This window comes from Erpetoichthys calabaricus, chromosome 13, assembly GCF_900747795.2.
Source record: "Erpetoichthys calabaricus chromosome 13, fErpCal1.3, whole genome shotgun sequence".
In the NCBI taxonomy this organism is placed as follows: domain Eukaryota; kingdom Metazoa; phylum Chordata; class Cladistia; order Polypteriformes; family Polypteridae; genus Erpetoichthys; species Erpetoichthys calabaricus.
Genome location: NC_041406.2, coordinates 12064559 through 12089992, shown reverse-complemented (window position 1 = coordinate 12089992; position 25434 = coordinate 12064559). Strand labels below are relative to the sequence as shown.

The 25434-nt window shown below is 41.2% G+C and overlaps 2 protein-coding genes and 1 long non-coding RNA gene across 4 annotated transcripts in view; 2 read left to right on the top strand and 1 right to left on the bottom strand.

Annotated features, from left to right (window-relative positions):
- The window catches only part of LOC127530043 (uncharacterized), a 454116-nt gene that overhangs the window by 403169 nt on the left and 25513 nt on the right, over nt 1–25434 (top strand). The gene's annotated exons all lie outside the window — the stretch shown is intronic.
- The window catches only part of dnah5 (dynein, axonemal, heavy chain 5), a 437381-nt gene that overhangs the window by 404354 nt on the left and 7593 nt on the right, over nt 1–25434 (bottom strand). The gene's annotated exons all lie outside the window — the stretch shown is intronic.
- On the top strand, nt 14367–15292 carry LOC114663865 (calmodulin-like). The gene has a single exon (XM_028817793.2). It carries the CDS (start codon nt 14448–14450, stop codon nt 14895–14897), a length of 450 nt encoding a protein of 149 aa, XP_028673626.1. The 5' UTR covers nt 14367–14447; the 3' UTR covers nt 14898–15292.

The window sequence follows — 25434 nt, the reverse complement described above, 5'->3', positions numbered from 1 at the left end:
GTGGCACTTCTTCTGTGATTTTGTATTATACAGAAATAAACTGTATTGTAATTATATTGTAACGGCGCACTGCTATAACGATAACGTTCAGTGAAGACACTTGACTTGAGCACTCGTAGTTCTCATCCTCTTTCTCTGTACGTTTACCATTCGTTTGCTGCTTTCTGAGCAGCTCTTCTGTTCTCCACCCTGGCGGCCCGCTTCTTCTCTTCTTTCGTCGTCATCTTTTCACGTTAAAACTGATTAAGTCCGTGTTTGTGTTGCAATTACTTAGTATGCTTTCTTTAATTTTTCACTTAAGCTGGCACTTAAGTCTTTAATCTGCCTCTAGAATGATTTAAGATATGAAGAGTTAGGGGAAGTGAAGGCGAAGTTGGTAGGGATGAGAACGGCGCCCATACACATGCGCCACACGGCCACCCTGCTGCCGAGATCTGATTCTACAATAAAATAAAAATAAAAAGAGGAATAACTTTGGCGGTCAATCATCACCCCGAAAGCAGGTAGTAGACGTCACGTAGTATATGTGTACCGAATGTCAGGTGATTTAAAATCCTGGACAGACAAACGGACAGTGTACTATATAAGAAGACTAGTGGATCCCAGTACAGTGATGGGAACACTGTGCTATAAAATGGCACCACCCTTCAGATGAGCCATAAAAATCGAGGTCCTGACTCTCTGTGTTCATCAAAGACCCCTGGACTTCCTTTGTAAACAGTGGGGTGTACCCCGATTTCCAGGCTAAATTACCCACCACGGCCTGGTCATTTTGGCCCCCTAATCATCCCCTGTCTCTAATCGTCTGTCTCTCTCTCTCTCACCTCCTAATAGCTCATGTGTGGCGAGTGTACTGGCGCAAAAATGGCTGACGTTACATCAGCCAGGTGGGTGCTGCAAATTAGTGGTGGTTGAAGTGGCTGCCCACTCACTGAAGCACTTTGAATAGTGCGAGGAAGTCCTTGATATACCGTATATACTCGCGTATAAGTCAGGTCTTGAAGTCCGAAAAATCGACCATAAAATCAGACCCCGACTGGTACGCCCGTTCAAAAATGCGACACTTAATTATTTTTTTTTCTCAATACATCTTCTTCCCTCCTCCAATCTCACATCAGTTTCTCAGACACATCGAGTTTTGTTGCAGCAGCGCAGTTACCAATTTCTTTTGCTACTTCAATGACGTTTAATTTTCTTCTGATCGAACGCTCCATCGTAGATAAGGGGATGCTCTTACGATGAAGGTGTATGAGGGTGTGAGATACAAAAAACACAACACAGTGCAAACATCGCTTCAGAATACAGTCGACCCCCGCGAAGTTGCGATTCAGAGTTCGCGGCTTCAGTCGTTCGCAGATTTTTCCTTAGAATCTAACTAATAATTGTTAGCGGAAGCCGCAGATATCCTACGCAATTTTTTTTATGGCTGATTTCGTGGCAATACTGTACTGTAGAAAGAACACAAAGCAACCGTAGAGGAAAACGCGGCTTGGGATGGTGAAATACCCCTGTACTCAGAGGCGGGAGGTTTGAAAGTAGCCAATCTGAGAGCATTATTCGTTTCTCCTTGCTGATTGGCTGCTGCTTTGTGACACATCTCCAGCAGATGCAGCCCAGCATTCCCGCATCATAATAGTTTACCGTGTGTAGCTCTCTCGAGTGTTTCGCTGAGCGTTCTCGTGTTTCTAAGGCTTCTGGCAATGAACCTCAGCGCCAGAAAAAACTTAAGACAATTCAGGAGAAGGTTGGACTACTGGATTGGCTCCCGGAACTAAAAAGTTATGCCGCAGTAGCCACCTGAGGAGCTGTAATTCTTCTACTTTGCTGTGCAGTCATTATCTTCATTACATACCTTCATCGTACTGCACAGCTAGCTCATCATCATCATCACCTTCAATTAATATCATTCATTATTGGTGAGTACTTGTACATTTTACTGTATTTCAATTAAATTAAATTATTACATATTTACTCTACTTATGCCAAAGAAAATACAGTACACATAGTGGTAACATCGCTATTTTACATTCTAGCACTACGGGAGACATAGCAGTACAGTACTGTACAGTTCACGGGTTTACCTTTACAGTCTTTTTAGGGTAATGTATTAAGTGGAGTTTGAATTGAAATTAAAGTGTTTTGGGGGCATATTTAGGATTTAAACTATAAAAACAGGCATTATAGGCATTTTTTGACCACATCCAAAATCTGTGGTTTTTCACAATTCGCAGGTGCTCTAGGAATGTAACCCCCACGAATTTCAGGGGTCGACTGTAGTTTAGGTATGACCGTGTGATCACGTAGGCACAATACAGAGGAAGAAAAAAAGGCCGTGTGCTCCGTGGGTACTCTCTCAGGTGGGCGTTAGCATATCATAATCTCTTGGACCAATAGCGTGAGTTTTCTGCATTCGACTGACATTATAAAATACCGGAAATAATAAAACGATAAAATCAAGCCCCAACTTATCCACGGGAGAACTTAAACACAAGTATATACGGTATGTAAAGAATTCTGTTAAAAGGAAACAAACACGGACGGACAGACGGACGGACAGACAGACAGACAGACAGACAGACAGACAGACAGACAGACAGACAGACAGACAGACAGACAGATAGATAGATAGATAGATATGAAAGGCACTATATGATAGATAGATAGATAGATAGATAGATAGATAGATAGATAGATAGATAGATAGATAGATAGATAGATAGATAGATAGATAGATAGATAGATAGATAGATAGATAGATAGATAGATAGATAGATAGATAGATAACTTTATTAATCCCAAGAGGAAATTCACATACTCCAGCAGCAGCATACTGATACAAAATGCAATATTAAATTAAAGAGTAATAAAAATGCAGGTAAAAACAGGTTCTATCTGCCTTCCTACCTAACTATTTTTCCTGCTGTCCACTATTTAAAGCAGCTACTGTTTATTAGCAGAGAGGGGCCAAATCTCAAACACGGGTCATAACATTAAAAAGCTGTGCTCTTCCATTTTTATAAAGAATGGGAACAAAACATCCTCCGAGAGCAACTTCTAACAACCATCCAAGAGCAGTTTGGTGACCAACATGATGGAGCACCGGGCCATAAGGCAAAAGTGAAAACTAAGTGACTCGAGGAACAAAACATCGAAATTTGGGGTCCATGGCCAGGAAACTCCCCATTGAGAACTTGTGGTTAATCCTAAAGAGGCGGGTGGGCAAACAAAAACTCACCAATTCTGACAAACTCCAAGCATTGAATGGGCTGCCATCAGTCAGGATTTGGCCCAGAAGTTGATTGCCAGCCTGCCAGGGTGAATTGCAGAGGTCTTGAAAAAGAAAGAAGAGCCAACAGTGCAAATATGGACTCTTTTCATAAACTTAATGTAATTGTCAATAAAAGCCTTTGAAACTTCTGAACTGCTTGTAATTCTACTTCAGTCCACCATAGAAACATCTGACAAGAAGATCTAAAAACACTGAAGCAGCCAACTTTTTGAACACCAACACTTGGGTCATTCTCAAAACGTTTCGGCCTACGACTGTACATCCAGCCACCCACCATTCATTTAGGGACCTGCATCTGAGAAAGACGGGGGTCCCACCCCACTCGAGATGATTCAGAAGCAATCAGAATCCAAAAAAATAAAACCCAAGTGTGTTTGCTTTATTCCGAATCGCGAGGTGATTTGTAACTTTGTTTCGCCTTCCAGTTATTTCAGTTGTGTCTCACACTGCAAACTTCCCAAGAGAACTGAACATGTCGATGAACATCCCAATTGGGGGGCAGTTTTGGGAACTTCTCTCATTGAGCTAATTTTTTTGTTAGATCTTGAGAAGTCGAAATCAGTTGTTCCCAAGATGCCCAAGGACCTTTCACAGCCACAAAAAAGCCAGGGTGTTGGTTTTTACAGGGCTGAAGTGAGGTGGCCGAGGTAAGGGGGCTTGCCGTGCAGCATGAAAGATGGCAGCAAAAGTCCTGGCCTGTACTTGTCAAGCACCTTAGGCTTTTGTGTGTGTGTGTATGTGTGTGTGAGAAAACCATTCAGCCATTTGAGCTTACACAAAGGACCTGTAAATAAGACGGGCGGCCTAAAAGGACAAGCGAGAACAGGAAACAGGATCAAATTAAATCAGCTCCAGCCAGCGACGCTGCACAGGTTCTCGTCTTTCAGCACTAAATTAGCAGTTGATGCCAGGCGTTCAAAAACAACAATCTGACAAACGTCATGGCTGCTAATTGTTTTCAGCTACAACAATGAACACCCGACGCTGCGTTGCTTTAGAAATGAAGGGTTAATCCAAAAAACACACAGAGCATACAGCAGGGAGTGGACGGAGCGCTATACTGTTACAGGCTTAAAGCTGGAAGGGAAGGAGACGATTCGGAAACTGGTAAGAAGAACAGATGGGATTAAGCCACAGCATTGTACAGAATATTAACCAAAATGGTGGGTGAACACTTTTCTTTCATTCTGGTTACTTGAAGGCACTATGGGATGTGCTTGGCCTCTGCTTCAGTTCAGGCCAGGAGGGCCTTCTCTGTGTATTCTGCGTGTTCTCCCTGTGTGCTTGTCCATTTTTCACCACGGATCTGAGCTGGTATCTGCCAGCGGGGATCCAACTCCACTGGGCCCTTGGACGAGGCCCAAACAACTGGTCTGGGGGGCTCTCCATGGAAGTCCTAAAGGGTTAGAGACAGCCCCCGGCGTAGCAAAGGGAAGAGATGCTCAAGTCAGCCAGGACAAGTCGGTGGCTGTCCCAAGTGATGGCTACGTGACAATCATCTGCCAGGGCGGGCAGAAGGGGCATGTGGTTTATCACAGTGGTCACAAACAAAAAGTCCCCACAGGAGCAGAGGGTCATGTAGCCCAGCAGGCAGAGGGTCATGCAAATTCTAACAGAGGCCAGAAAAATCTCTAAGTGCCCCCCTCAAGAGAAGAGGATCATGTAGTCTTTCACTAGGATAGATTTTCCCTGATTTATATAAAATAATTTCTCAACTGAGACCCTCCACCTGTGTCCTTGACCCAACACCAACAAGTTTTTTCAAAGAAGTATCGGGTGTGCTAATTGATAATATTCTTGACATAGTAAACTCGTCATCAGATACGGGGGTCTTCCCAGACTGTCTTAAGACTGCTATAGTTAAACCCCTGCTCAAGAAAAATAATCTCGACTCCTCTGCTTTTGACAATTATAGACCCATCTCTAACCTGCCTTTCTTAAGTAAAATCCTAGAGAAGGCAGTCAGTATGCAGTTAAATGAGCACCTCAATAAACCTGCTATTCTTGATAAGTTTCAGTCGGGTTTTAGAACAAATCACAGCACAGAAACTGCACTCGTTAAAGTAGTCAATGACTTGCAGATAAATGCAGACAGAGGCCATTTATCTGTTCTCATCCTCTGAGATCTGAGTGACGCATGCTGACACTATTGATCACAAAATTCTTAGAAATCGCCTTAGTCAATGGGTGGGCCTCTCTGGTGGTGTCTTACATTGGTTTGAATCTTATTTGACAGATAGAAAATTCTTTGTTAGTTGTGGTAATTATACTTCAAAGACCCCTGATATTCTATATAGATGTCCACAAGGCTCTATCCTGGGTCTGCTGCTCTTTTCGATTTACATGCTTCCGTTAGTTCAGATTATCTCAGGGCATAACATGAGCTACCACAGCTATGCTGATGACACACAACTGTATTTATCAATAGCACCTGATGACCCCGACTGTCTTGATTCACTGACACAATGTCTCACTTGTGTTTCCGAATGGATCAGTAGTAATTTTCTCAAACTAAATACAGACAAAACCGAAATTTTAGTGATTGGCAATAATGAATATAATGAGGTTATTAGAAATAAACTTGATGCATTAGGAATAAAAGTCAAGGTGGAGGTAACGAATTTACCGGTAACTATTGACTCTGACCTGAATTTTAAATCACATATTACGCTGATCACTAGGACAGCATTTTTTCACTTAAGAAATATAAGAAAAGTTAGACCTTTTATAACATTGCGAGATGTTGAAAAATGAGTTCACGCTTTTGATTTCAGTAGACTAGATTACTGTAACGCACTCCTCGCAGGACCACCCAAAAAAGACATCAATCAATTACAACGAGCGCAGAATGGAGCTGCCAGAATCTTAACTAAGAAAAGAAAACCCGTGCACATCACACCAGTCTTAGCGTCACTACACTGGTTACCTGTGTCATTCAGAATTGACTTTAAAATCCTGCTTATGATTTACAAAGCCTTCAATCATCTCACTCCATCTTATATTTCAGAATGTCTGACACCTTACACTGCAAATCGTAACCTTAGATCTTCAAATGAGGGTCTGCTTAGAATTCCAAGAGCTAAACGTCAAAGAAGTGGTGAGGCGGCCTTCTGCTGTTATGCACCTCAAATCTGGAATAGCTGACTGATAGAAATCCGCAGGCTAATACAGTGGAGCACTTTAAACAACTGCTAAAAGGTTAAAATTATACAAAGTTATTGTCTGTCTGTATACCTACATTGTTATCGGCATTGTTATCACTCTTTATTTAATTTTGTTCTTTATCAGTATGCTGCTGCTGGAGTATGTGAATTTCCCCTTGGGATTAATAAAGTATCTATCTATCTATCTATCTAAAAACACATTACTGTCACATGGCTTTCTCAGAGCTTCATTTTAGTGTAACCCTGATACTCTGTATATACATTTAAATATCATTATCATTCCTGGTGGCTTCATAATCCATATTCACCCCTACTTTTTCTGCTGTTTTTTTCTGGTTTTCTGTCTTGTTGTGATCTGCGCCCCCACCACCTGATCAGGGCACCATGATGTCCTTACATTGGTAGACTAAAGGCCAGAAGTCCACATGACCATCATCATCAAGTTCTTCCATGTGAACCCTGAATACAACGAGGACTGACTAAGGTCATTTATGTTAGGTAGAATGCCTAGAGGGGGCTGGGTGGTCTCAAGGCTCATTTGCAAGGGCGGGCAGAGGGTCCTGCAGGATGGGAGGCAGAGGGTCATGTGGTTTATCAAAGTGGCCACAAACAAAATAAAATATATATATATATATATATATATATATATATATATATATATATTCTAAGTCCCCGCAGGAGCAGAGGGTCATGTAACCCGACGGGCAGAGGGTCATACAAATTCTAACAGAGGCCAGAAAAATTTCTAAGTGCCCCCCTCAAGAGCAGAGGATCATGTAGTCCCAGTAGGCAGAGGGTTATACAGTTTGCAACAGGGGTCCTTAACCTGAAAATTGCTCTGGGGGCACTGTACAATAGCTGACCCTGCACTCTGGCTTCCTGAAGGTCATTCAAAAATACAATCTCCCCTCGAGAATTAACAAAGGATGTCAAATCAAAAGCAAAAATTCTGCATCGCCATATAAATGATAAGAGTTAAAAACTTTTCAGAAAAAGTATGTCGATGTGAGAATACGAGTCCCCAAACCTGTGAGGAACAATAAGAAATAAAAGGAAGTGAAGGAGACAACATGGAGCTCACAAATCACATAACCCACCGGCAGAAATAAGGAAATTACTGCATGCTGCATGATTGGGTTCCCTAAAAAAAGGTGCGTTAAAAAAATAATATGCTACGCCCATGCACTTAGGGAAGTGTTTCTCAGCCGCTCAACCGCAAAGGGAGTCGCGGGAGACCACCGGTGGGTCCAGAGTTGCTATTGCTAATAATGGTAGTGGGTTGTGGTGGGTCACACTCGAGCCTCCCACACTCTGACAATCACATTCAATACACCAAGGGGGGACTCTACAACGATTGCACTAGAATCACCAAGTGGGAGCACTCGGACAGCTGCATGTGATTCAAAACACCGCGAATTCTGTTAATCCCCCCCCCCCCCCCTTGGTGGGTCATGAAGAATCTCACATGGCAAAAAAAAAAAAAAAAAAAAAAAAAAAAAAAATGTGGGTAATGTGGGTGGCGACACCAGAAAGGCTGAGAAACACCGGACTGGGGGACACCTTGAAGGATCTTACAAGGTAAATGATGCCACTCACCAGTCTAGAGGGGGCGCTGCTGCTACCTTCCTCTCCACATTTGTGAAGGCCAAGAAGACACCTGACCTCATGTCCACACCAGACCCAAACATCTCACCCCTTCCTATATAACCCCCTTATATTATATATATATTTGCAGTTGGAGATCCACGAAGGGAGAAAAAAGAATCACGTTTCATAAAATAGTTTTTTATTCCTGAGCTTTGGGATAATGCTTAGACTTACAAGAATCAAAGGCAATATATAGCAACACATTCAGTGGGGGGGTGGGTGGAGGTGACTAAGTCAGTATGATCAAAGGGGGGTTGTACCCCCCCACCCCTTGATCATACTGACTTAGTCACCTCCACCCACCCCCCCCCGAATGTGTTGCTATATATTGCCTTTGATTCTTGTAAGTCTAAGCATTATCCTCTGATGAAGACCCCTGGTAGGGGTTGAAAGCTCAGGAATAAACCTATTTTATGATACGTGATTCGTTTTTTCTCCCTTCGTGGATCTCCAACTGCAAATATGCAAACCGTATCACAGACCTTCTCTTCCATATATATATATATATATATATATATATATATATATATATATATATATATATATATATATATATATATATACATACACTAGCTGATTACCCAGTGGCTTCACTCACTGAGTGTAAGGGAAAAAACCTAAAATGTAGTATTTATAAAATAAGTTTGTTAATTACTAATGTTATTTTTGAACAAATAAAGAGCATTTACAATAACATAGAAACCATAGAAATATTAATTATTAAGTAGTAAAACATTTTGATAAAAGAATTTGAAGAAGATATAAGAAGCATATAAATTATTAAACAGTCAAACATTAAGATAGATAGATAGATACTTTATTAATCCCAATGGGAAATTCACATTCTCCAGCAGCAGCATACTGATACAATAAATAATATTAAATTAAAGATTGATAATAATGCAGGTGAAAAACAGACAATAACTTTGTATAATGTTAAATGTTAACGTTTAACCCCCCGGGTGGAATTGAAGAGTCGCATAGTTTGGGGGAGGAACGATCTCCTCAGTCTGTCAGTGGAGCAGGACAGTGACAGCAGTCTGTCGCTGAAGCTGCTCCTCTGTCTGGAGATGATCCTGTTCAGTGGATGTAGTGGATTTTCCATGATTGACAGGAGTCTGCTGAGCGCCCTTCACTCTGCCACAGATGTTAAACTGTCCAGCTCCATGCCTACAATAGAGCCTGCCTTCCTCACCAGTTTGTCCAAGCGTGAGGCGTCTTTCTTCTTAATGCTGCCTCCCCAGCACAACCACCGCGTAGAAGAGGGCGCTCGCCACAACCGTCTGGTAGAACATCTGCAGCATCTTATTGCAGATGTTGAAGGACGCCAGCCTTCTAAGGAAGTATAGTCGGCTCTGTCCTTTCTTACACAGAGCATCAGTATTGGCAGTCCAGTCTAATTTATCATCCAGCTGCACTCCCAGGTATTTATAGGTCTGCACCCTCTGCACACAGTCACCTTTGATGATCACGGGGTCCATGAGGGGTCTGGGCCTCCTAAAATCCACCACCAGCTTCTTTGTTTTGCTGGTGTTCAGTTGTAGGTGGTTTGAGTCGCACCATTTAACAAAGTCATTGATTAGGTCCCTATAACATTTGTGTCCCTCCTATAACATTTAAGAAGTAAAGATACATTGCGTACTACTGTAGTGGTTTCAGGCAAAGTACCTGCTTGACAACCTTGCACTACGTGCCTGTGATTTAAGAGAAAAATCTTTCTGAGAAATGTGGACGCTGCCTTTCCGTGCTTAATGGGCAGAAGGTCCAAACAATTCCCAAGTCCACATACTTAACATGAAGAGGTCGGTACATCTTTTTAGATGTAAACCCTCCATCTTCTTAATAAGAATTAATCACAAAAGCAACCTTGAACGTTGCGGGGTTTTAGTGACCCGAATTCATCTTAAGGGACAGTAAGTAGCCGTGCATCGCAATTTACCAAGAGAGTCCCACTTCGATAGCGCCGATTACACTTATTCGCAAAGATTTCCACTATCCCAGGAGCCGACGGGGCACTTGAAGTGTGAGAAACCGTGCGAGAAGAGAGGACGCTGCCCGAAACTGTGAAGCTGTTGACCCGGAGGAAAAGCCCGACATTCCGAGCCTCCCAGCATCCACTTTGCTCTTACGACCCCTCGCCGCTGAAGGCGGTCTCGTCTTCACATTGTTTACAGCTCGGTCTAGTTAAAAAGTAGAAAGACGCAAAGCTGTTTTGTTCATCTCTTCTACTATCAAGTACTGCGAATTAAAAAAATGTTACAATGTGGCAGTTTTCTCTGTGAGAACGCGCCTGGCGGCGGACGGGTCAGCACTGGAGTCCAGAGAGGAGGGCTGGGAGAGGGCGACGCGGGGCGCACTTGTATGGGATAGATTGGCATGTTTGTGTTTACCACTTTTACGTAATTTCCATATCGCGTGGTCATACGTCATTTCCGTTTCAAACGCGAAAAGAATTTTATATATATATCTATATATATATATATATATATATATATATATCTATATATATATATATATATATATATATTGCATAGTTTACTGTCAAACAATGCAAAGAGTACACAACACGTGTTTCGCCCTCATTTGGGCTCATCAGGCGCACACAATCTACTGCTCCCATCTCAGGGATCGAACCTCGGACGTCAGCACCAGAGACGAAGCACTTTTATGCTAGGCCACGGCGTGTGGTTCGAGTACTGTAGTTACATTCAATTACATTTTTGGGGGCAGCATTATTGGCCAAAAGGCTCAGTACAATTCGTGTGTAAGCAGCAGGGTCCGGAATGAAAAAAGTCAAATTCTCTGATTTTTATCCACAAATGCTTCAAAAATCATTTTAAGACTGTCCTGCTGTGATGGCATCAGACATAGCAGTTGAAATTTATAAGGCAATAAGAAAAACAAACAGAAACATTACACCGATAATAATTTCTAATAAGGTAAACAACTAATTTACAATTTATAATTTTGTTTCATCATCAATCCGAATGCATTCTTGCTCTGTGCAGAAACCATCCCCACATATCACTTGTACACTCCACTGGTTCTGGTTTTCGCCGCATAATTATATTAAACTAATAATTAGAACATGGTTTATCAGTGCATCTATACTGTATTCTTGACTAATTCATGCATATAAATAATTATATGTGAATAAGTAGTGCTGTTTCTCTATATATGAATAAATCTATGCAAGATACACCTGGTCTCTCACCAGGACCAGATAATATTTATCCTTGTGTTCTTAAGGAGGTTAGTGAGTACAGATAGAAACCCTTGACACATATTTTTAGGAAGTCACTGCGCACTGGAGAGACTCTGAAGGACTGGAAAATGGCAAATATCATCCCATTATATAAAAAGGGTGACTGGGCAGATCAAAGCAACTGTACGCCAGTAAGCTTAACATGCATCACAGGAAAATTAATGGAAGGAATTATTAAGGATAAGATTGAGCAACACCTGGCAAGGACAGGAGTTATTAGGAACAGTCAGCATGGGGTCAGAAGAGGGAGGTCGTGTTTGACTAACATGCTGGAATTCTATGAGGAGGCAACAAAAGGATACGACCAAAGTGGAGCAGATGAGATTATTGATGTGGACTTTCAGAAAGCATTTGATAAGGTGCCACATGAGAGGGTGGGCATCAAACTAAAAGAAGTGGCAGTTCAGGGTGATGTTTTTAGTTGGGTGCAGAATTGGCTCAGACACAGGAAGCAGAGGGTGATGGGGTGAGCACACCATCAGGACTGGCTGATGTTAAGAGTGGTGACCAGCAGGGGGCAGTGCTGGGGCCGCTGCTATTTTTAATATATAGAAATGATTGAGATAGGAATATAAGTAACAAGCTGGTGAAGTTTGCAGATGATACCAAGATAGGTGGATTAGCAGATAATTTAGAATCCGTTATATCATCACAGAAGGACTTGGATAGCAGACAGGCTTGGGCAGATTTGTGGCAGATGAAATTTAATGTCAGTAAATGTAAAGAATTACACATAGGAAGTAAAAATGTGAGGTTTGAATACACAATGGGCGATTGGAAAATCGAGAGTCCACCTTATGAGAAGGACTTAGGAGTCATAGAGGACTCTAAGCTATCGACTTCCAGACAGTGTTCAGAAGCCATTAAGAAGGCAAACAGAATGTCAGGTTATATAGCACCTTGATGTGATGGAGTACAAGTCCCAGGAGGTTCTGCTCAACCTTTATAACACACTGGTGAGGCCTCATCTGGAGTCCTGTGTGCAGTTTTGGTCTCCAGGCTACAAAACGGACATAACAGCTCTAGAAAAGGTCCAGAGAAGAGCAACTAGGCTGATTCAGGGCTACAGGGGATGAGTTATGAGAAAAAAGATTAGAAGAGCTGAGCCTTTACAGGAGATGAAGAGGAGACCCGAGTGAAGTGTTTAAAATTATGAAGGGAATTAGTCCAGTGGATCAAGACTGTTATTTTAAAATGAGTTCATCAAGAACACGGGGACACCGTTGTAAACTTGTTAAGGGTGAATTTCACACAAACATTAGGAGTTTTTCTTTACACAAAGAACGACAAACACTTGGAATAAGCGACCAAGTAGTGTGGTAGACAGTAAGACTTTAGGGACTTTCAAAACTCGACTTAATGTTTTTTTGGAAGAAATAAGTGGATGTGTCTGGTGAGCTTTGTTGGGCTGAATGGCCTGGTCTCGTCTATAGTGTTCTAATGTTCTCATTTTTCTCTATACGTCATTTTAATTTTCTATATAAATAGGTTAACACAGGGGTGAGCAGATTCAGTCCTGGAGGGTCGCAGTTGGCTACAGGTTTCTGCTCCAACCCAATTGCTTAATAAGAAGCACTTATTGCTCAAGTAACACTTCTGCTTCACTTTAGTTGTCTCGCTCGTTAAGATGTTGAACCCTTATTACTTATTTTAGTCTTAAACAGCTGTAGTCTTGTTTTGTAATTGCTCCTTATTAGCAATAAGATGCAAATGACAAAAGAAACCAGCATTTCTCCATTTAGCTTGTTACCATTTACACCTGTGTGTGTATTTATCACGCACTATTAGGTTTAATTAAATCCTTGGAAGGAAAGTGAAGAGAAAAAAGTGAAGAACTGAGAATTACTCATTTATTTTAGACTTCAAATCATTTGGATGATATCCTTAGAAAGGAAACAAAATCTAGGATATGAGAATGACTTGACATGGCAGAGTTAAAGCACTAGCAAGCCATGAAATTAAATGATTGACAAGTATTGTTTTTTAATTAAGCAACTGGGTTGGAACAAAAACCTGCAACCACTGCGGCCCTCCAGGACTGAATCTGCCCACCCCTGGGTTAACATATTCAAATATGTTGGAGGGCAGCAAATTGAAGCACCGCCCGCCCCGCCCAGAGCTACGCCACTAGCAAGCGCCCCCTGCTGGCATCACCAACAACTCTCCCAGCAGCAACCCAAGCTTTTCCTAGATGGTTTCCCACCCAAGTACTGGCCGGGTCTGAACATGCCTTGCTGCAGGTAGGTGGATGACCACTTCTGAAGTGCAAGTGGTGCGACTACTGGACAATTAAAAGACCATTTCTTCACTACAATTCTAGGAGTTTGAGCATTAAGCAAACACAATTAAAGAAATAAATAAAGCTATGTAACCTAGACAGAGACGGCACTCCAGCTCCAATCCAGGGTTCAAGTAGTCCCACCCTGCAGCCCATTATTGTTCTACGGTAAAATCAAATAGCATTATGTGCAAAAGGCGTATGCCAACCATCTTAAACAACAAATGCCACATCTGAAGACTGGAGTATTTGAAGTACACTTATACTTTGTGATTAAATATTTTGCTTGGAGAATAAAGCAGTTAGCCCGCCCTTGAGAACACTTAATGGTGTGTTATTGTAACAGGGCTACTCTATAGCTACGGATAAAACTCTACAAAGACGCATAAACACAGCGTGAACCACTGAGGATTCAAAAGATGAGAGACTTCAAGTGGCCAGTATGGGGTCGGAGCCCAGGCCTGCACACCACACAGACTGGTTAACACTGAGGCTGCCATAGTTAAAGGAGACGTTTGACATTTTTCACATCAAAGTTATTTCTTCTCAAACGTGGTATAAAAGTCCTTGGCATGTGAAATGGCATTCGAAAGTTAAACTTTTTTTTAATTTCTTACCTTCACTGGCCCTTAATCCTCTGATAACAAATATGGAGATGGAGTGTACATCTGGCCTTCTTTTAAAAAGGCCAAATCACGAGTCTGAGATTTTGCTCCGCTCTGTGTGGTTCTCAGTGTGCTTATCAATTAGCTTTCTATAGTCAGCACTGCAGCTTCTTAAGGTCTTAAACATCAACTGACACTCATGGCTGACCAGCTGACCCCAGAACAGATTGCTGAATTCAAGGAGGCTTTCTCCATGTTTGATAAAGATGGTGATGGTACCATTACAACTCAAGAGTTGGGCACTATCATGAAATCCCTGGGCCAGGCCCCAACTGACCAAGAGTTGAAAGACATGATCAGCGAAGTGGATGCAGATGGGAGTGGATCGATTGATTTCAACGAATTCTTAACCATGATGGCTAAGAAAATGAAAGACACCGACACTGAAGAAGAAATTCGTGAAGCCTTCAAGGTTTTTGACAAGGATGGTGATGGGTCCATCAGTGCAGCAGAACTGCGTCAGGTCATGAAAAACCTGGGGGAGAAATTAACAGACGAAGAAATTGATGCAATGATCAGAGAGGCTGACGTAGATGGAGACGGACAGGTCAATTACGAAGAATTTGTGCAAATGATGATTTCGAAGTGAAACTCTCCTCTTTTAGGTCTGCATGCCAATGTGATAAATAACCCGTTAGTAAAGAAAGATTCATTTTTTGTAGTTTCATTCCAAAAACCCTATTTATTTAAAGTCACAGGAATGCTTCTAATAATTTTTGTGTTCACATTTTAAAAATTGCCCGAGCATTAATGCCTAGTTTACCAATGGGTTTTATTTGTTGGTAATAATGAACATTGTGTACTGAGCACTAAATTCACTCTCTCTTATCAAAATGTATATGTGTGTTAATATAAATGGCATCTGTTATGCACATGACAAGAGTGGTGGTAAAATAAGTAATGCAAGAAGCACTCGAAACACAAACTTGGCTAATCTAAAACTGTTATACCCTTAGTAATAGTATTTGGTTGTACTGAATTTAATAAAAAGGAACTGCTCAGCAAAAAAAAAAAAAAGGTCAAATCACATAATATTGGCGGTTTTCTGCACAAGAACATTACACGTATTGTCACGCATGCGCATCAGAATAAGGGTCCTGGAGGGCCGCAGTGGCTGCAGGATTTCATTCTAATCCTTTTATCCTAATTAGTGACCTGTTTTTGCTGCTAATTAACTCCTTTTGCATTCATTTTAATTGACTTGCTCTTGAAGACTCAGGCCCCTTAATTTTTCCTTAACAATAACGAGATAGGCGGCAGGGTGGCGTAGTGGGTAGCGCTGCTGCCTCGCAGTAAGGAGACCTGGGTTTGCTTCCCTATGTGGCGTTTGCATGTTCTCTCCGTGTCTGCCTGGGTTTCCTCCCACAGTCCAAAGACATGCAGGTTAGGTGCATTGGCAATCTAATATTGTCCCTAGTGTGTGCTTGATGTGTGGGTGCCCTGTGGTGGGCTGGCACCCTGCCCGGGGGTTTATTCCTGCCTTGTGCCCTGTGCTGGCTGGGATTGGCTCCAGCAGACCCCCTTGACCCTGTGTTAGGATATAGCGGGTTGGACAATAACTGACTGACATAACGAGATACAAAATGAGCCAAAACAGGAGCAACAAACTGTGTCCATCATACAATATCTGAAAATAAAGGAAGATGGAGGTCTCAGGAATGTTGATCTGCTCAGATCCCCTAAACATTTGAACAACGCTCTTAGAAAAGAGAAATACAATACAATACAATACAATTTATTTTTGTATAGCCCAAAATCACACAGGAAGTGCCGCAATGGGCTTTAACAGGCCCTGCCTCTTGACAGCCCCCCAGCCTTGACTCTCTAAGAAGACAAGGAAAAACTCCCAAAAAAAAAACCTTGTAGGGAAAACTTGGGAAAGGCAGTTCAAAGAGAGACCCCTTTCCAGGTAGGTTGGGTGTGCAGTGGGTGTCAAAAAGAAGGGGGTCAATACAATACAATACACAGAACAGAACAAATCCTCAATAAAAAATAAAAATTAAAAATGTTTTAGAAGTACGGAGCAGAATTTAACAGTAGATGATATCACATAATAAGATTTGGATAATTTTAGACTCCTGGAGACCTCATCCATCAAGCTGCCTCCCCCATTTGGCCATTCCATGGCTGAAACAGTGTTGGGAACGCCAATCCGATGAAAGGACCCCTCTTTCTCACGATTCCTGCGATCCTCCATCAGGGATGACTTTACCTTAGGCAGGAAAAACAACTTGGCAGGTGGGCCGTGGCACGCAAGTGCCACATTTAAATAATAATAATTAATAATAATAATAATTCATTACATTTATATAGCGCTTTTCTCAGTACTCAAAGCGCTATCCACACAGGGAGGAACCGGGAAACGAACCCACAATCTTCCAGTCTCCTTACTGCAAAGCAGCAGCACTACCACTGCACCACCTGTGAGGACCAAGAAGAGAAACCGAATAGGTGAGGGTTAGTATCCAATTCTAACTATCATGTTACTTATATTTTAGTGCTAATGACTAACAACAGAGATGTAGTATGTACAGTTAATCAGCAGCTCTAGTCAGGGTGTGCTAAACTGAAATAGTGAGTCCTCAGCCGGGATTTAAAAGCTGAGACCGAAGGGGCATCTCTTATAGTAGCAGAAATGTCTGCTGTTACACAATGAGAACAGCAACAAGCCATGGAATTAAAGAACAACAAGACTCAGCACCTAATGAAGCAACTGGTTGGAGTTTGAGGCCCTGACTTAGGTGGTGTTCTGTTGGCTCCCTCACTTCACATTTCACTTCTGTTTGGCTGCCATTAAAGGAAAGAAATGAAGAAATTCAGGGGAACAAATCTTAAAAAAGTCCATTAAAATGAAAGCAAAAGGAGTTCAGGAGCAGCAAAAACAGATCAGTAATTAAGAAAAGGGTTAGAATGAAAACCTGCAGCCACTGGGACCCTCCAGGACCGGAGTTGTCGACCCCTGCGTCAGAGGCCTTCCTGGCAGGCTCAGCTGAGGTATGTAATAAGAGACCAGAGGGGGCACTGCCCCTAACGCTGCTCCTCCTCCTGCTCCTTCTTCTTCTTTTCCCACAGTACCGAGAAGCCGCCTGATGAAGTCGTGTAACGTCACCCCTTCCAGTCCAGCCACCAATTGCCAGAGCAATCCACCGGATGGCACTCCGCTACAGCGACTGCACCTCCTACTTTCTTTGAAATCCCCCTTGCAGTAATGCACGCCAGCGAGCGTGATTTTGTTTTCTTTCTTTTTATTTTTCTGTCTCTGGACAATCAGAGGAACAACCCGGTTTGCACCCCAAAACATCCTTGTTGCATCCTGAGCCTGTCATTCCCACACCCGGCCACACTATACACTAGTTTACATGTAATCGCAAGATACAGATCAACACATTATGAGTGAAAAGTGAAATTTGTTAAGTTTTACTGTTGTTTCTCATAGCCTGTTTAGCATTACATTTAAATGCAGAAAGCAAGACAAAAAAAGGTGAATCTTTTGTTTGCAACAAGAAAAAATGTTATTATGTACAACAGAAACATATCATTCTTTGCCTTTATATAGCGCTTTTCTCACTACTGAAAGTGCTCAGCAATTGCAGGTTAAGGGTCTTGCTCAAGGGCCCAACAGAGCAGAGCCCCTACTGGCATTTACGGGATTCGAACCGGCAACCTTCCGATGCCAGAGCAGATCCCCAGCCTCAGAGCCGCCACTCCACCCGAACACACCAGAAAACACCAACATGAATACAGTAATAGGAAAGGTCCGTCGTGTGTCCACTGCTGTGCTGATGCAGATTTAGTGCACGGCCTTTGTGTGACATTTCAAGTCGGTCACCAACACACAGCCCACCGTCACGTTCAGGACAGTACAGGCGTATCTCTTTATGCATGTTTCTTATATTTTTTTCTCTTGCTTCCATGTGACAAGGCAGAATGTCAGTGGCTGTGACATCCATAATCAATGAGCCCCTTGTTGTCACAGGGAGCTACCACAGCGCAGGGCTTTAGTGGCCTCCACACAAACTTCGACAGTTGCCACATTGTGAGCAGGGCTTAGGGGGCTAACATCTTCTTTGTCTTTGCACTTCATTGCAATTATTTTATCTTTTTGTCACACCACACTGAAGTTTCACGCGACCGAATGCACCTGGCATATCACAGTGGTTCGGTCACACAGTGTATGATAATAATGTTTTATTTCTGTAGCGCCTTTCATACACTCAAGGACACTTTAAAATTTCTATAAACACATTAGCAAGACAGTAGAAATTACATACAAGAGAATGAATAATACTCATTGAAAAGATATGTTTTTAACAGGAGTTTGAAATGAATAATAGATTTTGTAAAAGCCGATCTTAGAAAGTTAAAGTTTGAGTTAAACTCATATTAATGTTTGCTTGATTTGAATAGAATATAATTTCTTCCATAGTTATAGACAATGGTATGGTCTTTTCCCCCTATACGTTAGTAAGAGATAACCCTAACCCTAACCCTAACCTTCTTGCTATACATGAGAAACAGTGTGATAATAAGTTCAGTTGTGTTTAGAACAGGTCCCAGTAAACAGGGACGTGAAAGAGCCATTTTTAACTTAGAAATGGGATAAGCATACAGTTTTCTGACAGTTTTGAAATGGTTTAGAAATGATAAGTAAATAGTAACAATTTGAGATGTAACAAGAACTTTTCTTAATAAGAATTTTCCCTTTTTTTTTGCTATTTTAACTCATTTTTTGAGTTATAGCTGCTGAACTTTGGTAACTTTGGAAAAACGCAGCTACATTTTATTCCTTGTGAAGACTGAGTGGAAGAGCATTCTAAATTTTAGGGGCTATCACACTGAAGGCTCTTCCTCCCATACTTAATAAGCTGTATTTAGGTACAGTGAGTCAGTTAGCGTTAGGAAGGTTTCACTTTCCATGTGCGCGTCTGAGGACCAAATCACATCGTCATCACTATGGCTCAATTCAAGTGATGCTTCAGTTTCAGTTTGCTCAAAAACTGCCTTTACAGCTTTTTGTTATCTACTGTGTTTTTCATTGGAGGCTCCGCCCCACTCATGAATATTGATGAGTTCCCTTAGTGTTACCATAAGGTGTTTTTTTGTGCAGGATGATGTTATTTAATCAACTAGATAACAGTAGAATTTTATAACAAGAGTTAATGGGGTTTAACGCTATGAACCGAATCAACAAGTTAATTCAACTGGCAGGCTCAGTTATGGGGCACACTCCAGACCCCCTGTAGGTCGTAGCAAAGAAGAGAAAGAAAACAAAAATGAAGGCCAATATGAACAACTCTGCACATCCTCTCTCTATGTGACACACCAACACTGAGGACTTTCAGCCAATGAATTATTCAGCAGAAGTGGGTCAAGAAACGAGACGGGGAAGGGGGGGGTGGGGCGGCTTCTTTATACCAACAGCAAAACACCTGCATAATCCACCAGTGGGACTGAGACAGTCAAGTCAGACGTTTTCTTTCTTTTTTTAATTTTCTTCATTGCTCAAACCAAACTGTGTGTTATTTATTTATCTACCTATTTATGTATATATTTATTTAAAGAGCTTCTGTAAAAAACCAAAATTTTCCCCTGGGAACAAATAAACTTCTACCTAATCTAATCCATCATTAAAAGTCACCACGAGCCAACTCGGGTTTCACCGTAATTACATAGAATTTCCAGCCTGAGTCACACTCCGGGTTCACACATAAGAGGTTAACAGGAGTGACTCTAAACTTTGTGATCAAACCTCGTATACTCCTACGATATAAAATAGAGCTTCTTCTCCTCCTCCTTCTTCTTCTTTCAGCTGCTCTTGTTAGGGGTCACCACAGCAGATCATCTTTTTCCATCTCTTCCTGTCCTCCTCATCTTGCTCTGTCACATCCATCACCTGCATGTCCTCTCTCACCACATCCATAAATCTTCTCTTAGGCCTTCCTCTTCTCCTCTTACCTGGCAGCTCTATCCTTAGAACCCTTCTCTCATTATACTCAGCATCTCTCCTCTGCACATGTCCAAACCAACGCAATCTCGCCTCTCTGACTTTGTCTCCCAACTGCCCAACTTGATCGGACCTTCTAATGTCCTCATTTCTAATCCTATCCATCCTCGTCACACCCAATGCAAATCTTAGCATTTTTAACTCTGCCACCTCCAGCTCTGTCTCCTGCTTTCTGATCAGTGCGATATCAGGGTGGAGTGGTGGCTCTGAGGCTAAGGATCTGTGCTGGTATCCAGAAGGTTGCCGGTTCGAATCCCCATCAATGCTAAAAGAGATCCTACTCTTCTGGGCCCTTGAGCACGACCCTTAATTGCTCCAGGGGCGCTGTACAATGGCTGACCCTGCGCTCTGACCCCAAGGGGTATGCGAAAACTAACAAATTCCTAATATGCGATATTGCACAAGGTGAAATAAAGAACAAAAATATTATATATATATATATATTATATATATATATATACAGAGAGAGAGAGAGAGATCGAGAGAGAGAGAGACAGTAAAAACTAAAAAAATAAAAACGTCTGTAACTGTATTCAATAACTCCAAAACTTCTGCAGAAGAGTATCAGTCCACTGACACCGTGGTCAACAACAGTTCTAGAACCCTTTAGAAGTCTCTTGGTGGACACAACATATCCTGAAATTAAACTGGACACCCAGTAAGAGGGATCCTCAATTCAAACCCCTTCATTACTAGGGAAATTGCAAAATATGAACATTGGGTGTTGGGCAGGGTTGTGTGGTCCAGCAGCTGTGGGACATCTGTTGGTAAAGAGAGATTCGCTGACTTTGCCGACGATTCTGTGATCTTGCTGTCAATGGAGGCTTTGATCGGGGGTCTCGAGAGACTGAGTGAGGAGTCTGAGTGTCTGGGCTTTTGAGTGTCCTGATAAAAACCAAAGAGCCAGGCCTTTAATGACCTCCTGTGCATGGCCATCAGCAGTGTGTCTGTCTGCTGAGAGTGTCGACCTCATCGAGAGGTTTACTTACCTCAGCAGTGATATTCATGTCTCTGATAACTCTTCATATGAAGTCAGTAGACGGATTGAGAGGGCACGGGGGGTTCATAAGGTTGCTGGAAAGGGGTGTGTGGCGCTCCTGATATCTGCAAAAGGACGAAGGTCCAAGTCTTTAGAGTCCTAGTGCTCCCTGTTTGTGAGACGTGGACGCTATCCAGTGACCTGAGACGAAGACTGGACTCCTTCAATGTCTCTTCGGCGAATCCTTGGGTACCGCTGGTTTGACTTTGTGTTGCTCACGGAATCCCGAATGAGGCACATGACCTGCATTGGGAGGGAGCGTCAGTTATGGCACTATGGACATGTGGCATGATTACCCGAGGGTGATTAGGATCTTCATTGTTGAGACCCAAATGTCTGGACCAGACTAAGGGGATGCCCATGTAGCACCTGGCTTAGGCAGATAGATGGTCATTTCCGGAGGGTGGGACTGGAACACTTGTCTGCTTGGCGGCTGGTTGTGGCCGGGGGGGGTTGCCAACCAGAGTTCCGAGCTGTTTCATCATGTGGTGGGTGTGGCAATGCACTGTACCAGTGACTGTTTCCCAACCTGACCTGACCTGATAATTGTGTTGTTCCTGTCATAATCACAACGTTGTTGAAGTTACTATTCCACAATTTCAAGGGAATAGTCCTCTCGAAAAGGATACTTTTTTTATGTTAGTTACACCATGTTGTTTCTAGTGATGTGCAAAAAAATATATAATTTCTTATTTTCATAACAAAGTTTCTGATATCATTGTTGCCTGTGGTGATGAATGCTGGACAACAGTAAACGTTATCGAAAACATTCATGAAAAAATCTCACGGTGTTCATGTAACATAATCTACATGTCAAGTCATCCAGTGGTATGCTCAGAACGTTACAAACACATACAATGAGATTAAAATATTGTTAAATAAACCACCTCTGGAAAGGCTCTTGTGAACTAACACATGGCCAACAAGCCAGTCCATCACAGTACCCACTCACATACACAGCCACACTCACACGGGGCAAAATTAGATGTGCCAATCAAACTAAAGCATACATCTTCAGCACGTGTGAGTTAAATGTAGATATCCCAAAGCAAACCCTTACTTGCACAAGGAGAACATGTAAACTTCACACAGACAGGACATTGGTCACACGCATGGTAAAAAGGGGTGTGAGACCTCCAAAATGCTCCATAAAACAGGCCAGGGTCTTAACCAGCCTGCCCAAAGCTATCCAACTACTACCTGCAGGCCTTGGCCTACCCAGACCCAAAAATGTGGATTTGGCATCAGAAGTTCTAAATACAAAGAAAGTTCCAAAATAAATCAAAAATGTTTCACAATAGAAGGGAGAGAAAGAATCTTTGTAAAGTGATTTATTAACATAAATAGAAAAATCATTTTAACGTAGAAAAATTGAAAGTGCCACACGTAAGCAAAAGGAACGTCAGCTATAAATACAAGATAGGAGACACTGAGCTACAGGAAGCAACCACTGAAAATGGATTTAGGGCTTTATGTTGACACAACGTTTTCGTCAACTAAGCAAAGTGCAGAAGTGATTTAATGGGAAATAAAATGTTAGGTTAAATCATAAAAACTATTAAATATAAATTAAGGATTTTATGGTGCACTAGTGAGAGCACATGTTGGAGTATTGTCTGCAGTTCTAGGTTAGCACAAGAAAGGCATAGCAGCACTTCAGGCTGGGCAGAGGAGAGCAACCAAGTGAATCCCCAGACACACACACACACATACGCACACACGCACAAAAATCGGACGTGCGCTCCCCTCGACTTCCTCTTATACCGAGACAGAGGAAAAGGTCCCCAGAACCACGTCTGGTTATGTAATATTTCTCAAATATCATATTATCTCTTTGTTTCTCATCATAATTAATTGATAATATCAATACACAATCATTAATCTCTATATATAATCAAACTTTATATTAAAATGACATTTTCACACTTTGGGAGGTCGAAAATGGTGGTGAATTTTGTCATGATTACATATCCATTACCGAGATTAATTGCAAAGTAAAAAGAGTTATAGTCACCTAAAAACATAGAAAAAGTGTTAGTGTTATATAATATTTGTTACAATAAATCGCTATAGGTAAAACTGTATTTAGCTACATTTAATTATGATAATGATGGTGGAAATAAAAAAAAGTCATAAAGTTAAATGTATTACCAGAAACACGACGGGGACGTAGCAGCTTATTGTTCCCATTACATCTTTATATTTACATGACATGTTCAATGTTTACAAGTTATTGTTAAACTGATGATGTATAAATTAAAATACAGTTAATAATAGTTATTGAAATTATAGTGATTGGCAAAAATGAATATAATTTTTTATATCCATTATAAAAAATTATTAGAAAAATAAAAAAGGTTATTAGAAAATTAAATTACTTTAATTATTATTTTTCTAATTATTATTAGAAAAATAAAAGGTTATTAGAAATAAACTTGATGCATTAGGATTAAAAGTCAAGACGGAGGTAAAGAATTTAGAGGTAACTATTGACTCTGACCTGAATTTTAAATCACATATTAATCAGATTACTAGGAAAGCATTTTATCACTTAAGAAATATAACAAAAGTTAGACCTCGTATAACATTGCAAGATACTGAAAAATTAGTTCACAGTTTTGATTTCAGTCGACTAGATTACTGTAACGCACTCCTCTCAGGACCACCCAAAAAAAGACATCAATCGATTACGACGAGTGCAGAATGGAGCTGCTAGAATCTTAACTAGGAAAAGAAAATCTGAGTACATCACCCCAGTCTTAGCGTCACTACACTGGTTACCTGTGCCATTTAGAATTGACTTTAAAATCCTGCTTATGGTTTACAAAGCCTTCAATAATCTGCTCCATCTTATACTTCGGAATGTCTCTCACCTTACACTCCAAATCGTAACCTTAGATCTTCAAATGAGTGTCTGCTTAGAATTCCAAGAGCTAAACTTAAAAGAAGTGGTGAGGCGGCCTTCTGCTGTTATGCACCTCAAATCTGATAGAAATCGGCAGGCTGATATGGTGGAGCACTTTAAAACACTGCTAAAAACACATTACTGTAACATGGCTTTCTCGTGGCTTCATTTTAGTGTAACCCTGATACTCTGTATATGCATTTAAATATCATTATCATTCATGCTGGCTCCACAATGCATACTAACCCCTACTTTCTCTGCTGTTCTTTATCCGGTTTTCTGTGTTGTTGTGATCTGCGCCCCCACTACCTGATCAAAGCACCGTGATGTCCCTCAATTGAAGTCCCCATGACCGTCACCATCAAGTTCTTCCATGTAAACCCTGAATACAATGAGGACTGATTGAGGTCATTGATGTTAGGTAGAATGCTTAGAGGGAGCTGGGTGGTCTCGGACCTTCTGCAGATTTTATTTTTTTTGTTTTTTCTGTCCTCCCTGGTCAGCGGGCCTTACTTCTATTCTATGTTAATTAGTGTTCCCTAATTCTATTTTCTTATTTATTTTGTCTTTTTTCTTCATCCTGTAAAACACTTTGAGCTCCATCATTTGTATGAAAATGTGCTATAGAAATAAATGTTGTTGTTGTTGTTGAAAGAATATGTGTTATATTGAATACAGTTTTTAATATCATGTACACATTTATTTTTCCATGATACAAAAAATTTGGATGGTTGTTTAAATAACACACTACTTCCGGTTGAGTAATTTTTCTCAAATTTCATATCTGTTTGCTTTTTATCATTATAAAATATATATACAAAATGGGAATCATCTATCTGTAATTATAACTATAGGTTACTTGAAAATTTGCAAAAGTACTCAGTTAAAGTACCACTCCCAGTTGCTAGAAATGGCCCAAAAGTCGATTTTACTCCTTATTTTTGATATAAAGCAGGTGTATAAAATCTCACTGACCAAGGGCAAAGTGTATTTGAGTTATCGTGTTTACGCACAGACAGACGTAATTTCAAAAACGGTATTTTCGGACACAGGAAAGTCTAAAACGTCAACAACATCTCGAGGTCAAATTTTTTCACGATTCCTATACTACGCAAACGCAAAAGTAAATATACGCTACTCCAAAAAATAAAGGGAACACTCAGTCATGACGGTCCAAG

Excerpts from the sequence above, each read along its gene's own strand:
- LOC114663865 (XM_028817793.2), top strand. The coding sequence starts at position 14,448 with ATGGCTGACCAGCTGACCCCAGAACAGATTGCTGAATTCAAGGAGGCT.